The sequence below is a fragment of the Dothidotthia symphoricarpi genome (genome assembly GCF_010015815.1).
Source record: "Dothidotthia symphoricarpi CBS 119687 unplaced genomic scaffold P153scaffold_5, whole genome shotgun sequence".
Lineage (NCBI taxonomy): Eukaryota > Fungi > Ascomycota > Dothideomycetes > Pleosporales > Dothidotthiaceae > Dothidotthia > Dothidotthia symphoricarpi.
The window spans coordinates 592,023-604,979 of record NW_022985012.1 but is presented as its reverse complement, the minus strand read 5'-3'; the positions used below and the strand labels follow the sequence as shown (position 1 = coordinate 604,979).

The following is a 12,957-nucleotide window of genomic DNA, read 5'->3' as shown; positions in this document are numbered from 1 at the left end:
AACTTCATACAAATGAGACGTGAACTCTCCATTTGGATCTTTTCCAAGGACTCTATTCGATGACCTACTGCCTACATATCAGCAACCTGGAGCTCAGGGCTAAGTGTCTGCCATGTCAAGAAAAAACGTTCGAAGCTTTCATACAAGTCTTACTCTGGTACACTCCATCACAGCCGCAAGATCCCGATCCCACAAAACAAAATCATTGAACACAAGATCAAGTGCACACAAGCATGATGTTGCAAGATCAGATTGAGTGACTCTCGTTTTCTCGCACAGAGTACAGACATAAACGACTTCATCCATGCTTCACAAGTCCTATTTCCTCCATCTTCTCAAACCATAACTCACACCATATCCCACACCATGGTACAGCGACGTGCCAAAAGCCGCCAGGAGCGGGATACCTACCAAGCCTAGTCCCAGCAAGATACCCTGTTCGAAATACCCAATCGCTATCCATTCCGCGCGCTTCTTCTCTTTGATCTCCTGTGTGGCTTTCGCTAGCAAATCCGCCGATGCTTTGCGCGAATCTTTGCTAGCAACAGCAGCCGAAATTGTGGTCTGCGAGGATGGTGGAGTGATGAATGCTGGTGACGCCCGAGTGAAGTGATGTGTTGTATACCGCTTCTCGATATCGATGGCTTGGGTGGATGGAGCGGCTGGGCCGAGAAGCAGGCGGTATGGAATGTGGTTTGCGAACGAGACGTCTGCTTTGATGAATTGGGAGAGGTATTTCCCCGCAGATGGTGTGCCGAAGAAGTACGCAGCGAGTAGTGTGTCTTGGGGCTCGGTGTCTTCGTCGATCAGGCTGATGGCGTGCTCGAGGGATGTTGTTGCAGATATGGAGAAGATGGGTTGGCTGGACTTCAGTGGTAGGGCAGTGAGATCGGAGAGCTCAACGATGGCACCGTTATCACCCTGTGTGACCACGCTCAGGTTCCAGTCTTCACTGGAAGAAAGAGCCTGGAAGGCTTCTGCTGTCCGCGAACCTGGCTTTTGTGCTTTTGTGGTCGAAGTGTTTGCACTGCCGTTGGGACCCGCCAGGAAGCGGATTGATTGTCTCATAACATGTTCTAGGAACTCCTTCTTCACAAACTCATTCACAAGTACCAGATCGGGAGCGTATGGGGAAGTGCCACCGAATGAAAAGCGCGCCGTCACCAAGTGTTCAGCTGCTACGGCGAGGTCGGCAGTGCGGTCCACAACAGCGATAACCCTGCTCTTAGGAGATGCAAGTTGCGTGTAGTTGGGTTGGCTAATGTGCGTTTCTTGCCTTACTTGAAGACATGTTGCCAGTGATTCAGTGGAAGGATCCGAGGAGACGACGGCGAAGGTATCGGCTTCGAGAGCTTTCGAAAGCAGTGTACGCAAAAGTGATGGGAGAGTACGCGTGTTGTTCTCAACCTGGTGCGGTCATTAGCATCATGTCTTCTACCAATTGTGGAATATCGTACTTTCAAAGCAACGCAATTGCCAGCCGCCAAAGCCGCACTCACAGCCACAACTGTCGAGAAGAAGGGTGTATGGGTCCGCAACGGCTCAATATAAACGACGCCTAGAGGCTCTCTCCTGTCGCTAGCATCCTTGCCATTTGTGACGCGATACTCCTCCGCCAGCTCTTTCTTTGCATCTACGGAGTCGTAGTGCTCTCTCACAACGTCAAGGGCTACGGCAACTTCGGTAGCTGCCTCCCCCTCGGACACATGGCTGTCTTGACTAATTGCGTCCTTGATGACAGAACTGTCGTTGCGCAAGACATCGTGAAGGGACTTTAGTTGCTTTTGACGGAAATATGCGTTGTGGCAACGTGCCGTGAAGGCAGTCGCTTGGAGGCTCGCAAGTGCGTTGTCTGAAGTCGACGGCATTGTTGTATATCCAAGAAAAACTAAAAACGATGAGTTCCACGAGAAGGGGATCCGAAGTTCGATATGTACGTTCAAGACGCGTCGTACTCGGGGTTCGGGAGAGAGCGTAAGCCCATTGGACGACTGAGGTGGTCGGGCATCTCAACTCCCCACATCCCGAATTCTACTACGTCGGCTTCCCCACGCCCCACTAACTATCACCCGCTGGCGCATGTCGAACCACGCGACGCGACTTCTGGATCTCTAAATTCCACTGCCCTGATAATTCTCCATCGAACAGTGTTGTGCCATCTCTCCACTCGCCAAAATGTCCGTAACAACGACCGCCAACCCAATACACTACGAAGTGCAGTCCGTCCTGCGGGACTACGACATCCAGCACTCCGCTGATGAACCCCTCGACACATCGCTCAACGCGCACCCAAACCCAAGTCCTCAAACGCAGAATCCAAGCCACTGGCCCGTTGACCATAATCGAGTTCCTGCGTACCGTCCAATAAATACAGAGCTTGATCAAAGCGAGCGGAGGGTGTATGCGAATGGCTTGGAACAGGCGTTCATAGGCGTCATGTTTACTGGGGTGTATCTTCAGTCGGTAAGTCAATACCGATGAAGCTGTGGTACAGATATATTTGCTAATCTCACACCAGGCCGCGTCGAAGATTTGGAGAGGATCGGTGGGCAGGATCTGGGATGTTGGTTATGCCAAGGGTGGGGAGTGGTAATGGAGACAGGCTGTTGTTGGGTTAACTTGATGTTCGGATATGGTTGCTTTTTTATGAGGCGCAATCGATAGGCGTACTGTAATTCTCAATGTTTGAACGTGATCTTTACAGTCATTTGTTTCTGTAATTGTATCCGCCCAAACAGTCAGTGTATTCCTCGGTGACATCGTACACGTTGTCCAGAAGAAGCCAACGATTTTCGTCCACACATACTGGTCTCGTTCAAGATGGTCACACTACCGACAGAGATCGGTTCCCCGCGATTTCCGGCAAGTGGAGGGGGGCGGCATCTCGTATGGGGGACAGCAACAGTTACCAGAAACCGTAGACTTTCTTATGGACATTAGCAGAACAGCCACCTCCTAAGTTTAGATTAAATCACCTCTCATCCTCTTCGTGGTCGTTCGTCACTCCCCTTTTTGCTCTTTCCCCTCACACACTCCTCTACACACGTACAGTCCGTCAAGATGGACTTCACTCGAAACCAAAGCAGTGACCACTCGGAACCCAGCACAAGACCTCTCAATGTCACAATAGTAGGAGCAGGTATCGGTGGTCTCACTGCGGCCATCTCTCTCCGGCAGCAAGGCCACACGGTGACACTTCTTGAACAATCACGTCTCGCCAGCGAAACCGGCGCCGCAGTGCATCTCGCACCAAATGCTCAAGGACTGTTGCGACGTATTGGCATTATCCCCGAGGACCAGGGTGCTGTAAATGCGTCCTCACTGAACCAACGGCTGTTCAATGGCAAGCCAATGTTCCAAGTCGACCTCGAGAAAGATGCACACCGATGGCAGTGGCCATGGCAACTCGCACACCGCATCCACCTCCACGAGTCCCTGAAAAAACGAGCAACGTCCGAGGACGGCCCAGGCAAGCCGGCTGTTCTGAACACAAGATCCAGGGTTGTGGATGTGGATCCTCAAGAGGGAACAGTCACATTAGAAAATGGCGAGAAGATCCACGGAGACGTGATCGTAGGCGCGGATGGCGTGCACTCAAAGACACGGCGCAAGGTCCCTGGCGCCGAGAATGTCGAGACGTTTGGCTCAGGCAAGAGCGCATACCGTTTCCTCATCCCCCGGGAACGGGCCCTGGCTGACCCGGATACGAAGAAGTATGCGGAGAGGGAGGGCGAGCTATTCATGTTTATCGGACGCGACCGTCGCATTGTTCTGTATCCGACCTCCAACAACGAGTTGCTCAACTTTGTCAATATCCACCCGACGGCTGACTCGCAGATCGTGTCCGAAGCCCCAGGAAGCGGCGACTGGCAGAATACAGGCAATATCGACAAGATGCTTGAGGTGTACAAGAACTTCGAGCCTGCCGCGTTGAAACTGCTAAGTATGGCGGACGAGGAATCGCTCAAAGTGTGGGAGCTGCTGGATATGGAGAAATTGCCTACCTGGACGGAGCAAAAGTTGGTGCTCATCGGTGATGCGGCTCATCCCTTCACACCTCGTATGTCAACTCCTTTCCAGCCAGTCACTCCAGAGATGTACTGACAAACATTCTTTAGACTTAGGTCAAGGCGCAGCTCAAGCCATTGAAGACGCCATTTCTCTTGCCGTCATGCTACCTAGAAACACCCCGCTTGACTCGATTCCCGCTCGCTTGAAGCTCTACGAGAAATGTCGTTATGAGCGTGCCTCCAGGGTCCAGGAGGTTTCTCGTATATTGGGTGAAGACCGAGACGGCCCCCCTCCGATCAACGCAGCCCAGTTCTCGGATTACAACTTCGGACACGACGAATGGGACCACTCAACTCAGATACTGCGAGAGTGGGAATGGGAGAACAAGAAGAATCTGTGGTGGAGAATGCCAACATCCTTCGGCCCAATGCCTGGCCCAAGACAAGACTTCCAAGGGCGGCCAAGGGACGGAAGCAAGGCAACGTTCAAAACCGCCAGTATCAAGTTCAGATCTTCCGGCACGATGCTGCGCAACCTTTTTCCCACTAAGAATTTGAAGTTCGCGCTTCCCAACACAAATGTCTTTGCTACTTTTGCAGTCACCCACTTGAACAATCTCGAGTGGCTCGGTGGAAGGGGATATATACATTTCGGACTGTACATTCATGGCGCACAATATACCAAGGAGGATGGCGAGACGGTACAAGGCACATACCTCCCAATCCTGTTCGAAAACTTGGCAGATCCGATCATCAGCGGTAGAGAAGAGCTAGGCTTCCCAAAGCTGTTTGCCGACCTTGACCTCCAACAAGATGGACAAAATCTGACGCTGAATGCAAGCTGGATGTCGTCGAAGTTCTGTAGCATGACATTCTCGGGACTGGAAGATTCCGTGGCCGCGGAAACATCCTCCGATACAGACGCGTCATCAGCCCCGAAGGATGAGGGCATGTTTCTGCACAAGACCATCCCTGCTTCCAGCAATGATGGGAAACAGGCAGACGTGGAGTACACAACCTTCCTGCCGTTTGCAGAGGATGCGAAGACAGTGGAGAGGAAGTTTGAGAAGAGTTTGACAGCGAAGAAGGCGGAGATCAAGTTCGATGCTCTGGACTGGAAGGCATTGCCCACACTACATCATATCATTGAGAGACTGCAGGAGATCCCGATATACGAGGTGGTCGAGGCCAAGGTGGTGGAGGGTACTGGTGTGAGTGATGTGAGCTCGATACAAAGGATTGAGCCGGCATTGTAGAATAAGTTGCATGTAGAATCGTTGGTACAACGTTCATCGCTCATGAAGATCCATGAGTTGGATGAGTCTGAACGTGTTCCATAACATATCGTGCATTTCTCATGTGTATGTCAGCATTCTCGCAAAATTGACCTCAAGTATGGAATACATTGAAGTGTGAAGGGATTCGGCGCATCGCAAGATGCCAAGATAGACAAAGAGAAGTCATATGCAAGTCAGCTCTAATAAGTTCATACAACTGTGACATGTAATCACCAATTCTACAGAGCTTCATACATCACTAAAACAAGGAACGAGAGCTTCTCGACATCGCTTCGTAGATTCATTAGCCGCCTATACGCTCGGCATGACTCAAAAATAATATAAGTTAAAGCAAATATATTCGATTCAAATAGCTGGCTCAATATGTCGAAGCTGGTCTCCATAAGGACGACTGCGATGGCCTATCGACAGGTGTGGGATCTGTCGTGACTTGTATGCTGGGCAATGGCTCAAGATCCAGATTCAGACGCGGTAGCTGCGGGGCCCCTGTTTCTAAGGGACTTTCGTAATTTGGTGGGTGCTCATATGCTGGCGCCTGTTCTCTGGGTATCTCGACGGTAGGCGATGGGCCCCTGCTTCCGCTCCTATTCCTCTCCTGGTCCAGCGATACGACTTCGAAGCCGTTATTCGACTGCGAGCGTGTGCGAACGGCTTCCGGGAACTCAAATTCGCTCGAGGCGCGGGAGTCGATGGAGTGGGAGACTGAGGTGACGGACAGACCGCGGTGATGTGTGTCGAGTGTAGTGTTTGTGTGGGAACGAGAGTGACCGCTTTGACCGGACATAGACGCGGCGGAGTCGAGGAGTGGGCGGTTGTCGCTTTCGGAAGAGTTTGCGCGCAGCCGTGTGCCGTCGTGTCGGGCGACGCCGAGGTCGCCGTAGGCTACAGAGGAGACTCGTCGGTCGCGGTTTGCGTTCTGGTGTTCGGCGATCAGCAGTTGCGAGACGGACAAATCGGCTGCTTCTTCGGCCCGGCGGCGAATATCTGCGAGTGTCTGGGAGTCGCCTCTCTGGCGAGCTTCGCGCCGTGCTTGCCGTCTTGCCTCCCGATCTGCTGCCTCGACGCGCCGCGCCAGTCGGATCTGATACAGAGACTCCATTTCCTGCTCGCGGCGCATCTCCTCGTCGTCCAATGTCTCTGGCAGCTCGACAACATTGTCCATTCCTGCTCTTTCTCCCTCCCGCCCCAGTATCCGCTCATCCTCTCTCGCAGCAGGCGTGTACGCCGGCAATGTCATGACGCTGCGCACCGAAGTGTTTCTATCCACCCTGCCTGTACTGCTGTTCTGCCTCTCGGGATCTGCCGCTCCACTCATCTCCCGGTTCTCTGCGACGCTATTCCCACGATACTCGGTGTCCTGCAGGCTGGTCGAGTAGTCATGGCGGCGGGGTCGTTTGCGAAAGTTCTTCCAGGAGAACAGCGAAGCTGGTTTGTCGCTCGTGCTTGCGCTGGAGGCCCGTCTAGCTCGGAGTTTGGCTTTGAGGAGGTATGTGGTGATGAGGATGACGAAGCCTGCTATTATGATGACTGCGATCTGCGCGACGTTTGTGTCAGCAACCATAATCGACCAGAGACATCCGCGACAAGTGCACGGAACAGGAGACGATTCAAACTCACAACAATGAATGTCTGCTTCTGTGAGGCCGACCCCATGTCTTCCCTCGCTCTTAGCACGGGTACCAACATCGTGCTGACAGGTACAATGCGCGGTACACGTCAAACGTCAACCGATTTACTCGATACTTGTCCCAGACGATTTGTTTGGGTTATGCGATCACTCGTCCAGAGAAGGAAGATCGCCCTCGGCACCCGATCCGTCGGCTTCCTCGGTGCTGTTACGAGCTAGCAAGTCTCGACGCCGATACAGTAAACGTCGATGTAGGGTGGACAGCTGGTTTTGCAGTCGTGATCGGTGAAATTGGTGAGGGGAATGACTGCTTCCAAAGGATATTACGCAACTAAGAGGCAAAGTCGAGAGAGGATCTAGGCTGAGCTGCGCCTGGATGAGTGCTTGGCTTGAGCTGACCAGGACCGGGATGCAATGCAGGGCTGATTGGAAGAGCTGACAAGTGTGGCTGTGATGCCTATTTTGCCAGGGATCGAAAGCAGGGCGTAGCCAAAGTATAAACCCTTTTCCTACCGTTTTGTAGGAGGGTGATCTTCTCCCGCGCCTCCACAGCGCAATCGTCAGACCGCTCAGCATCGAGGCCAGATTTGCACATTACGTCCAAAAACCTGCTGCTATTTCGGGGGCCTTGCTCGACTCCTAGCGCAGTACCCTGATTGGGGATAAGCCGCGAGGTGATCGCATCTTACATGCTATCGCGTACGAACAATTACGATTGGAGGGTACTGTTAATCTCACAATTCGTAGCGTTGGTGTGCAAATGTTTCAACAGGTCAATTGCGCCGTCCGTTCATTTAAAACTAGATTCGCTCGCTGAATCGCTACAAGTACAAGTAAACATACGAAAAGGAAAATTCGGCATTTTACTCAAAATTTCTTGTCCAGCTTTTTCAAAAATTTGCCAATGCCCTTCTCGACCTTGTCTACTCGTTTTCCGATGTTCGAGTTGGGCTGCGATGTCGACTCATGGTCGTGGGCATTGGCTTCCTGCTCACTTGGTCGATACAGTTGCTGGTGCATGTTGTGCGAGTTGGCTCCTTGAGCCTGTTGCGACGTACTTCCATACTGATACTGGGAAAATCCACCTGGTGGAGGCGAAGCTACCGGTTGATAATGTTGTTGCGGTGCAAAACCAGGAGATGGCAACGGAGCTACTGGCATAGTCGAGTGCCGTTGAAGACTTGGATGTGCTGGAGCCTGCTGTTCGTATTGAGGAGGAGGGGCGGATTGTGGAGGTGGGGCAAATGACGGAGGGCTCTGTGGTGGAGACGGCATCGACCCTGCTGTATTCGTACGTTGCACGCTTGGGTTTGGTGGACCACTGAAGCCGTATCCTGATGATGGCGGTCCAGGTGTATACGGTCCCGATGTCGGCTGAGGTGCGAAGGAGGCCTGCAGTGGATTACTATATTGCTGGTTATGGTGCTCGTGCACAGCAGCAGCTCCAAGGCCAGTTCCGTTGTCAGCATCAGGAGGGGGAGGTGTTTTCTCGCGATGAGCGATGGGTTCAGGCGCGGCAGGAGCTGCAGGATTGTAGGCCATCGGTGCGTAATTCTCAGCTGGTGGACTTGCCATGCGAGATGGGGCAGTTGGTGGACCGGGGAACGACTGTGTGGTACTGATGCTTGGTTTTCGATGCGATTGTGATATGGCTGCCTTTTCTAGATTTGCAATCACTGGGTTCATCGCATCGACCTTATGCTCGAACAGTGGTGGGGTTGCCTGAGGGTCGCTGACGATCTGGAGCTGATGCGGTTGCAACACTCGCCGTATAGAATCCAGAAACATGGACGCATCCTTGGGAGTCCAGAAATACAAGTCAACTGTGTGCAGTCTATACATGTATTTGTTCTGGTTCATTGCATCTAGCGTAGGAAGATGCCATTGAGACGGGTCCTGGTGTGGGCTGGACGCTGGGCTTCCACTAGGGTTGCGAAATGCATCAACCGTCATAGTGAACAAACATGGATGCTTATATGTTTGCTGAATCTTCACCGAGTCCAATTCTAGTTGGTAACCAAGGTCAGCTCATGTGTCAAGTGATGTGCCTCCTGGTGAGGACTTACGACCAGCAAAGGCATCCTGGCTTGGTGTCCCAGCATGATTCGCGATCTCTACACGCCCACTCTGTCGCATAGGACTGTGGTAGAGGTAGACGTAGGAGCCTTTGTCGAAGCGGTGATGTGGAGGACTTTGGGTGGGCGGGGAGAAGTAGTAATGAACATCTGCAAAGCTGTCGAGGGATTAGTAGGCGTTGTGAGCTTTGACGAAGCTGATATACTCACAGTGTCGATAAAGGCACTTCTCCTTGCTGTGGAGGCATCGTGTTAGAGTCACAGGGTAGTCTTTCAGGCTGCAGGTGATGTGAGAAGCCCAAGATGCGGAGAAAGAAGCTCAAGGCTATGCAGACGAACAGCAAGAATTAGCAAGCAAAGATCAAAGGCACGACGTATGAATATATAGTCGTTTACTAGGCAAATTAGGGACTTGACCAACTCCTGCATGGTCTTCTATTTGTGTCGACTTCGAAGCGCCCAAGTCGTTAGGGCCATTCGCAGGCGCCAAACAGCTTTCTGGAAATGCTCCTCACCGTGCACGTGATGCGGACTCCCGCAACCCAAAATTTACTGCGACGAGCAAGCATCAACGCCCATCCGCGCAATTAACGCCCCGCACTCCCGCCGGTATCGCCATCGTCACGCCTCTATCCGGACGAACTAGTCGGCGTGTTCGAATTCAGTGACCGCGCCCACCGCGTCGCCGTCGCCCCTCGAGGGCAAGTCCACCACCCGCAGCACCGCCAATATGTCCCTCGTCAACCTCGCACACGTTTGCTCGCATCTACAAAATGCGTCCAAGGCACGACTCGGTCTGACGTCAATTCCCGTCTCCAAAATGCACGTCAATCTGGTGCTCGGCCTACAACGCGAAGGCTTTCTATCCTCCGTAACACTAGGCGGAGTCACACCACCAAAACCCTTCCTCCTACAAGCACAGCCCGACCCTGAGCAACTAGACAAGATGGCGAACAAGCTGAAAGAGGAGCCATGGCACGCATATGCCATTGGGGAGGACGAGCCACAGCAGACCACACCAAATGCGACAGAGAAGGTGCTAGGCAGGGAGCTAGTCCACTCAGTTCACGTACCCGAAAACCCAGCGAAGCGGAGACTATGGCTCGGATTGAAGTACTGGCAAAACGAGCCCGTGCTCAAGAACATGAAGCTGGTGTCCAAGCCCACCAGGCGGATATGGTTGACCTCTGAGGATCTGGGGAAGATTACCAGGACGCGGGAATCGAGCTACGTCAAAGGGCTGACGCATCCGGGAGAGTGCATGTTCATCACAACAGACCGGGGGATATTCGAGGCGAGAGAGTGCGTGGAAAAGCGGATGGGCGGCATGGCACTGTGTAGGGTGTGGTAGTGCAAGAGCAAGGGTAGTTTCCTGCATGCATGAAGGGATCTTAGGTCGGGGGCTGGCTTGTCGGTATGCATATTTGCATGGCTATGGCGTTGTAAGACATCATGTACCAGTACTCAAGAGGCGGGCAACGTGTATATGGAATCACGTGCGGATTATCTTGCATCCGCGTCTGTAGGAATATCGACTCCGTTTCTAACAAGTCCATGGGCCCAATCGCATCTGACGTTTGATCGGATGCACATGAACGAATCGAAAATATGACATCTTTCAGGGCCATAAATTGACTGTTGGTAATTGGTCAATATCGAATCTCTGAACAAATAAAAACTTCTCGCAAGACAGCTTACTGAAAGCTATCACTGACGAGGTTTAGAAAACAAATGCATGAATCGTCACACCCCTTTCGTTAGAGGTAAGAACAGAAACACTTCCGTCTGATTACGAGTGAATTTAGTCACCATCTCCATCATCACAAAAACCTCCCATTAAGATCAAACAACACACATTACAACCGCTCAGTTCGTTTTTCTCATCCCCTCAAACCCCCACAATCAAAATCATAACGTTCTCACCACACGCACCTAGCAAACCTCAAGTTAACTCCGCCCTATGCATTTGTTTAGCCTCCGACTCCCCAACAGATAACTCGTGTCTTGGACTTTCAACAGCATCCGCTTCATGGTACCCGTACGTGACCTTTTCTCGTGCGCCTGGTGCGCCTGTGTGGTCTGTGTAGGCGGTACCCATGGCAGGTTGTGTGTAGGCAGAATTCAAGGGAGGATGCGCGTAAGCAGAGTCTTTGGCAGTCTTTCTCTTCCGTCTCCGCAGGAAGAAGAAGACTAAGAATCCGCATATGGCTAGAAGGGCGGCGCCGACTGCTATCCCGGCGATGGCGCCTGTGCTCAGAGATGACGAGGAAGCTGGTGAGGGGGAAGCTGAGGATGAAGAAGCTGGTAGTGAGGAAGCCGAGGATGAGGGACTGGATGTCGCCGTCACACTGGCGGGAGTACTGGATACGGGTGTAGACGACGCAGTGGGGGTCTGTAGCTTGTTAACCCCTCTCTCTCTTCTAGCAGCAAGCGAGTGGGAAAACTCACGATGAATCCATCCACATCTGCGTAGAAATCTGCGCCCTTTGGACTTCCGGCACTACGCCCATGTTAGCACGTGTTTGCACATCTTCAACACACCATAGACGTACCTATCGTTGATCTCGATACCCCACACCGAACCCTCGTCGCCGACCTGCATACTCGGTGGCCCAACCGTCGCGTTCAACGCCAACAGACTGCCATCCTCCCGCAGCCCATTACTCAACGTCCACCCCGCTCCATCCCCTGACTTCGCAATCGTCCACTGCTGCGCCAGCGCTCCACTGCGCGGGTACAGCCGTGGCACGTCTTTACTCGATTCCTGGAGTCCGAGCTGAAACCCAGAACCGTAGTCGTAGTTGCGAATGAAGTAGCGGCCGTTTTGGAGGTACAGCTGCCAGTTCTCCGAGGACGAGAAGTTTTCTATTCTGAGCAGACACTTGTCAGCGGACGGAGTGCGGACTAGGAGATTCGAAGTATCTACATTGTCATGTTGATTGCGCCATCTGAGCTTTTTAGTACGCCAGCACTGATAGTGTTACTGGAGTTGAGGGCGTTGGCGAAGCGGTAGTATTTGTCGTTCACAAAGTCCGATGTAGTGTCGCGGGCGCGATGACGGCGCTCCATGAGCATTTCCATTCCCAATGCCGTTTTCGTTGCCTTGTACAAGAGGAGAAGTCGAGGGTGAGAGAGAGAGATCCAAGCCTCAGAATGTGATCTCCATATATCAGGAAACCCGGCTTCAGAAAGCGAACCTAGCAGCGGGAAGAGTGGCTAAAGATAACTAGAATCCCGTCGACTGGTTACACCTGCCATTACTTTCGAGGTTCCTGGCTTGTTTTAGCCCTAGTACCTCCTGGATAGTGATAGCGTACGCCATCTCATATCGAAATTGGTGTAGGGGCCTTTAGCAGTAAGGCTGAGACGCACGACTCGGTGGGGGCCTAAACACGTTATCGAATGGCTACGCATCGTTAGACGCCTGACTGGCAGACATGAGCACGGCTGACAGCAAGTCAAGATTTATAGCTGGCGAAGCGGGCTGAGGGTGACCCTGAAACCGGGGCTGTAGCTGGTTCGGGAGCACTGCCTTAAGCCACAAACGCTCCTCAGGTTTACGCCTGAGATGTTCTTGTGGCTACGCATGTGTGACATATTTGTGTAACACGTTTTCCAACGCGCTTCGTCGAGTGCTTGCTGCAAGGTAATATGGGTCGAGTAGAGGTGACGGAAAAATTACGACGTCAGGGCATCCATCGTAGAATGGCAGATCTGAGTTGAGAGACGTCTTGGCTTCCGTCTTGATCGTAGATACTGGTTGTTTGTTCAGCTGACATACAGGTCACATTTCAGTACCCTGGTCTCTCATCTGTGTTCACAGATGAGCTTCACCTATTTAGTAACGGAACTCAGACTGCTATTCCAGGTCAAGAAGTGTTTGTTGTTGATTTCAAAGCTCTAAGTAAATCGGTCGAGGTTTTCGAGAAGGATGTAGGTTGACGTTT

The 12,957-nt window shown here is 52.3% G+C and overlaps 7 protein-coding genes across 7 annotated transcripts; 3 read left to right on the top strand and 4 right to left on the bottom strand.

Moving 5' to 3' along the window:
• Nucleotides 1–154: 154 nt before the first annotated feature.
• On the bottom strand, nucleotides 155–2,084 carry P153DRAFT_310632 (ALDH-like protein). The gene is made up of 2 exons (XM_033664776.1): nucleotides 1,458–2,084; nucleotides 155–1,407 (listed from the first exon to the last, which is right to left on the bottom strand). Exons 1-2 carry the CDS (start codon nucleotides 1,866–1,868, stop codon nucleotides 319–321), a joined length of 1,500 nt encoding a protein of 499 aa, XP_033526441.1. The 5' UTR covers nucleotides 1,869–2,084; the 3' UTR covers nucleotides 155–318.
• On the top strand, nucleotides 2,085–2,593 carry P153DRAFT_394231 (uncharacterized protein; the record flags this gene model as incomplete). The annotated part of the gene is made up of 2 exons (XM_033671297.1): nucleotides 2,085–2,463; nucleotides 2,519–2,593. Exons 1-2 carry the CDS (start codon nucleotides 2,176–2,178, stop codon nucleotides 2,591–2,593), a joined length of 363 nt encoding a protein of 120 aa, XP_033526440.1. The 5' UTR covers nucleotides 2,085–2,175.
• Nucleotides 2,594–3,060: 467 nt separating this feature from the next.
• Nucleotides 3,061–5,266, top strand: P153DRAFT_334548 (FAD/NAD(P)-binding domain-containing protein; the record flags this gene model as incomplete). The annotated part of the gene is made up of 2 exons (XM_033665621.1): nucleotides 3,061–4,060; nucleotides 4,119–5,266. The coding sequence occupies 2 exons, from the start codon at nucleotides 3,061–3,063 to the stop codon at nucleotides 5,264–5,266; spliced, it is 2,148 nt and encodes a 715-aa protein (XP_033526439.1).
• A 173-nt stretch (nucleotides 5,267–5,439) lies between these two features.
• P153DRAFT_364498 (uncharacterized protein) lies at nucleotides 5,440–7,473 on the bottom strand. Its single transcript, XM_033667622.1, has 2 exons — nucleotides 6,926–7,473; nucleotides 5,440–6,842 (listed from the first exon to the last, which is right to left on the bottom strand). The coding sequence occupies exons 1-2, from the start codon at nucleotides 6,992–6,994 to the stop codon at nucleotides 5,667–5,669; spliced, it is 1,245 nt and encodes a 414-aa protein (XP_033526438.1). The 5' UTR covers nucleotides 6,995–7,473; the 3' UTR covers nucleotides 5,440–5,666.
• A 220-nt stretch (nucleotides 7,474–7,693) lies between these two features.
• Nucleotides 7,694–9,452, bottom strand: P153DRAFT_310620 (uncharacterized protein). Its single transcript, XM_033664775.1, has 3 exons — nucleotides 9,221–9,452; nucleotides 9,002–9,168; nucleotides 7,694–8,941 (listed from the first exon to the last, which is right to left on the bottom strand). Exons 1-3 carry the CDS (start codon nucleotides 9,256–9,258, stop codon nucleotides 7,803–7,805), a joined length of 1,344 nt encoding a protein of 447 aa, XP_033526437.1. The 5' UTR covers nucleotides 9,259–9,452; the 3' UTR covers nucleotides 7,694–7,802.
• Nucleotides 9,453–9,609: 157 nt separating this feature from the next.
• P153DRAFT_364496 (ribosomal protein S8) lies at nucleotides 9,610–10,626 on the top strand. Its single transcript, XM_033667621.1, has one exon. The coding sequence runs from the start codon at nucleotides 9,741–9,743 to the stop codon at nucleotides 10,359–10,361; it is 621 nt and encodes a 206-aa protein (XP_033526436.1). The 5' UTR covers nucleotides 9,610–9,740; the 3' UTR covers nucleotides 10,362–10,626.
• Nucleotides 10,627–10,926: 300 nt separating this feature from the next.
• On the bottom strand, nucleotides 10,927–12,709 carry P153DRAFT_429252 (uncharacterized protein). The gene is made up of 5 exons (XM_033672760.1): nucleotides 12,328–12,709; nucleotides 11,937–12,207; nucleotides 11,563–11,880; nucleotides 11,459–11,510; nucleotides 10,927–11,402 (listed from the first exon to the last, which is right to left on the bottom strand). The coding sequence occupies exons 1-5, from the start codon at nucleotides 12,422–12,424 to the stop codon at nucleotides 10,953–10,955; spliced, it is 1,188 nt and encodes a 395-aa protein (XP_033526435.1). The 5' UTR covers nucleotides 12,425–12,709; the 3' UTR covers nucleotides 10,927–10,952.
• Between the last annotated feature and the right edge of the window lie 248 nt (nucleotides 12,710–12,957).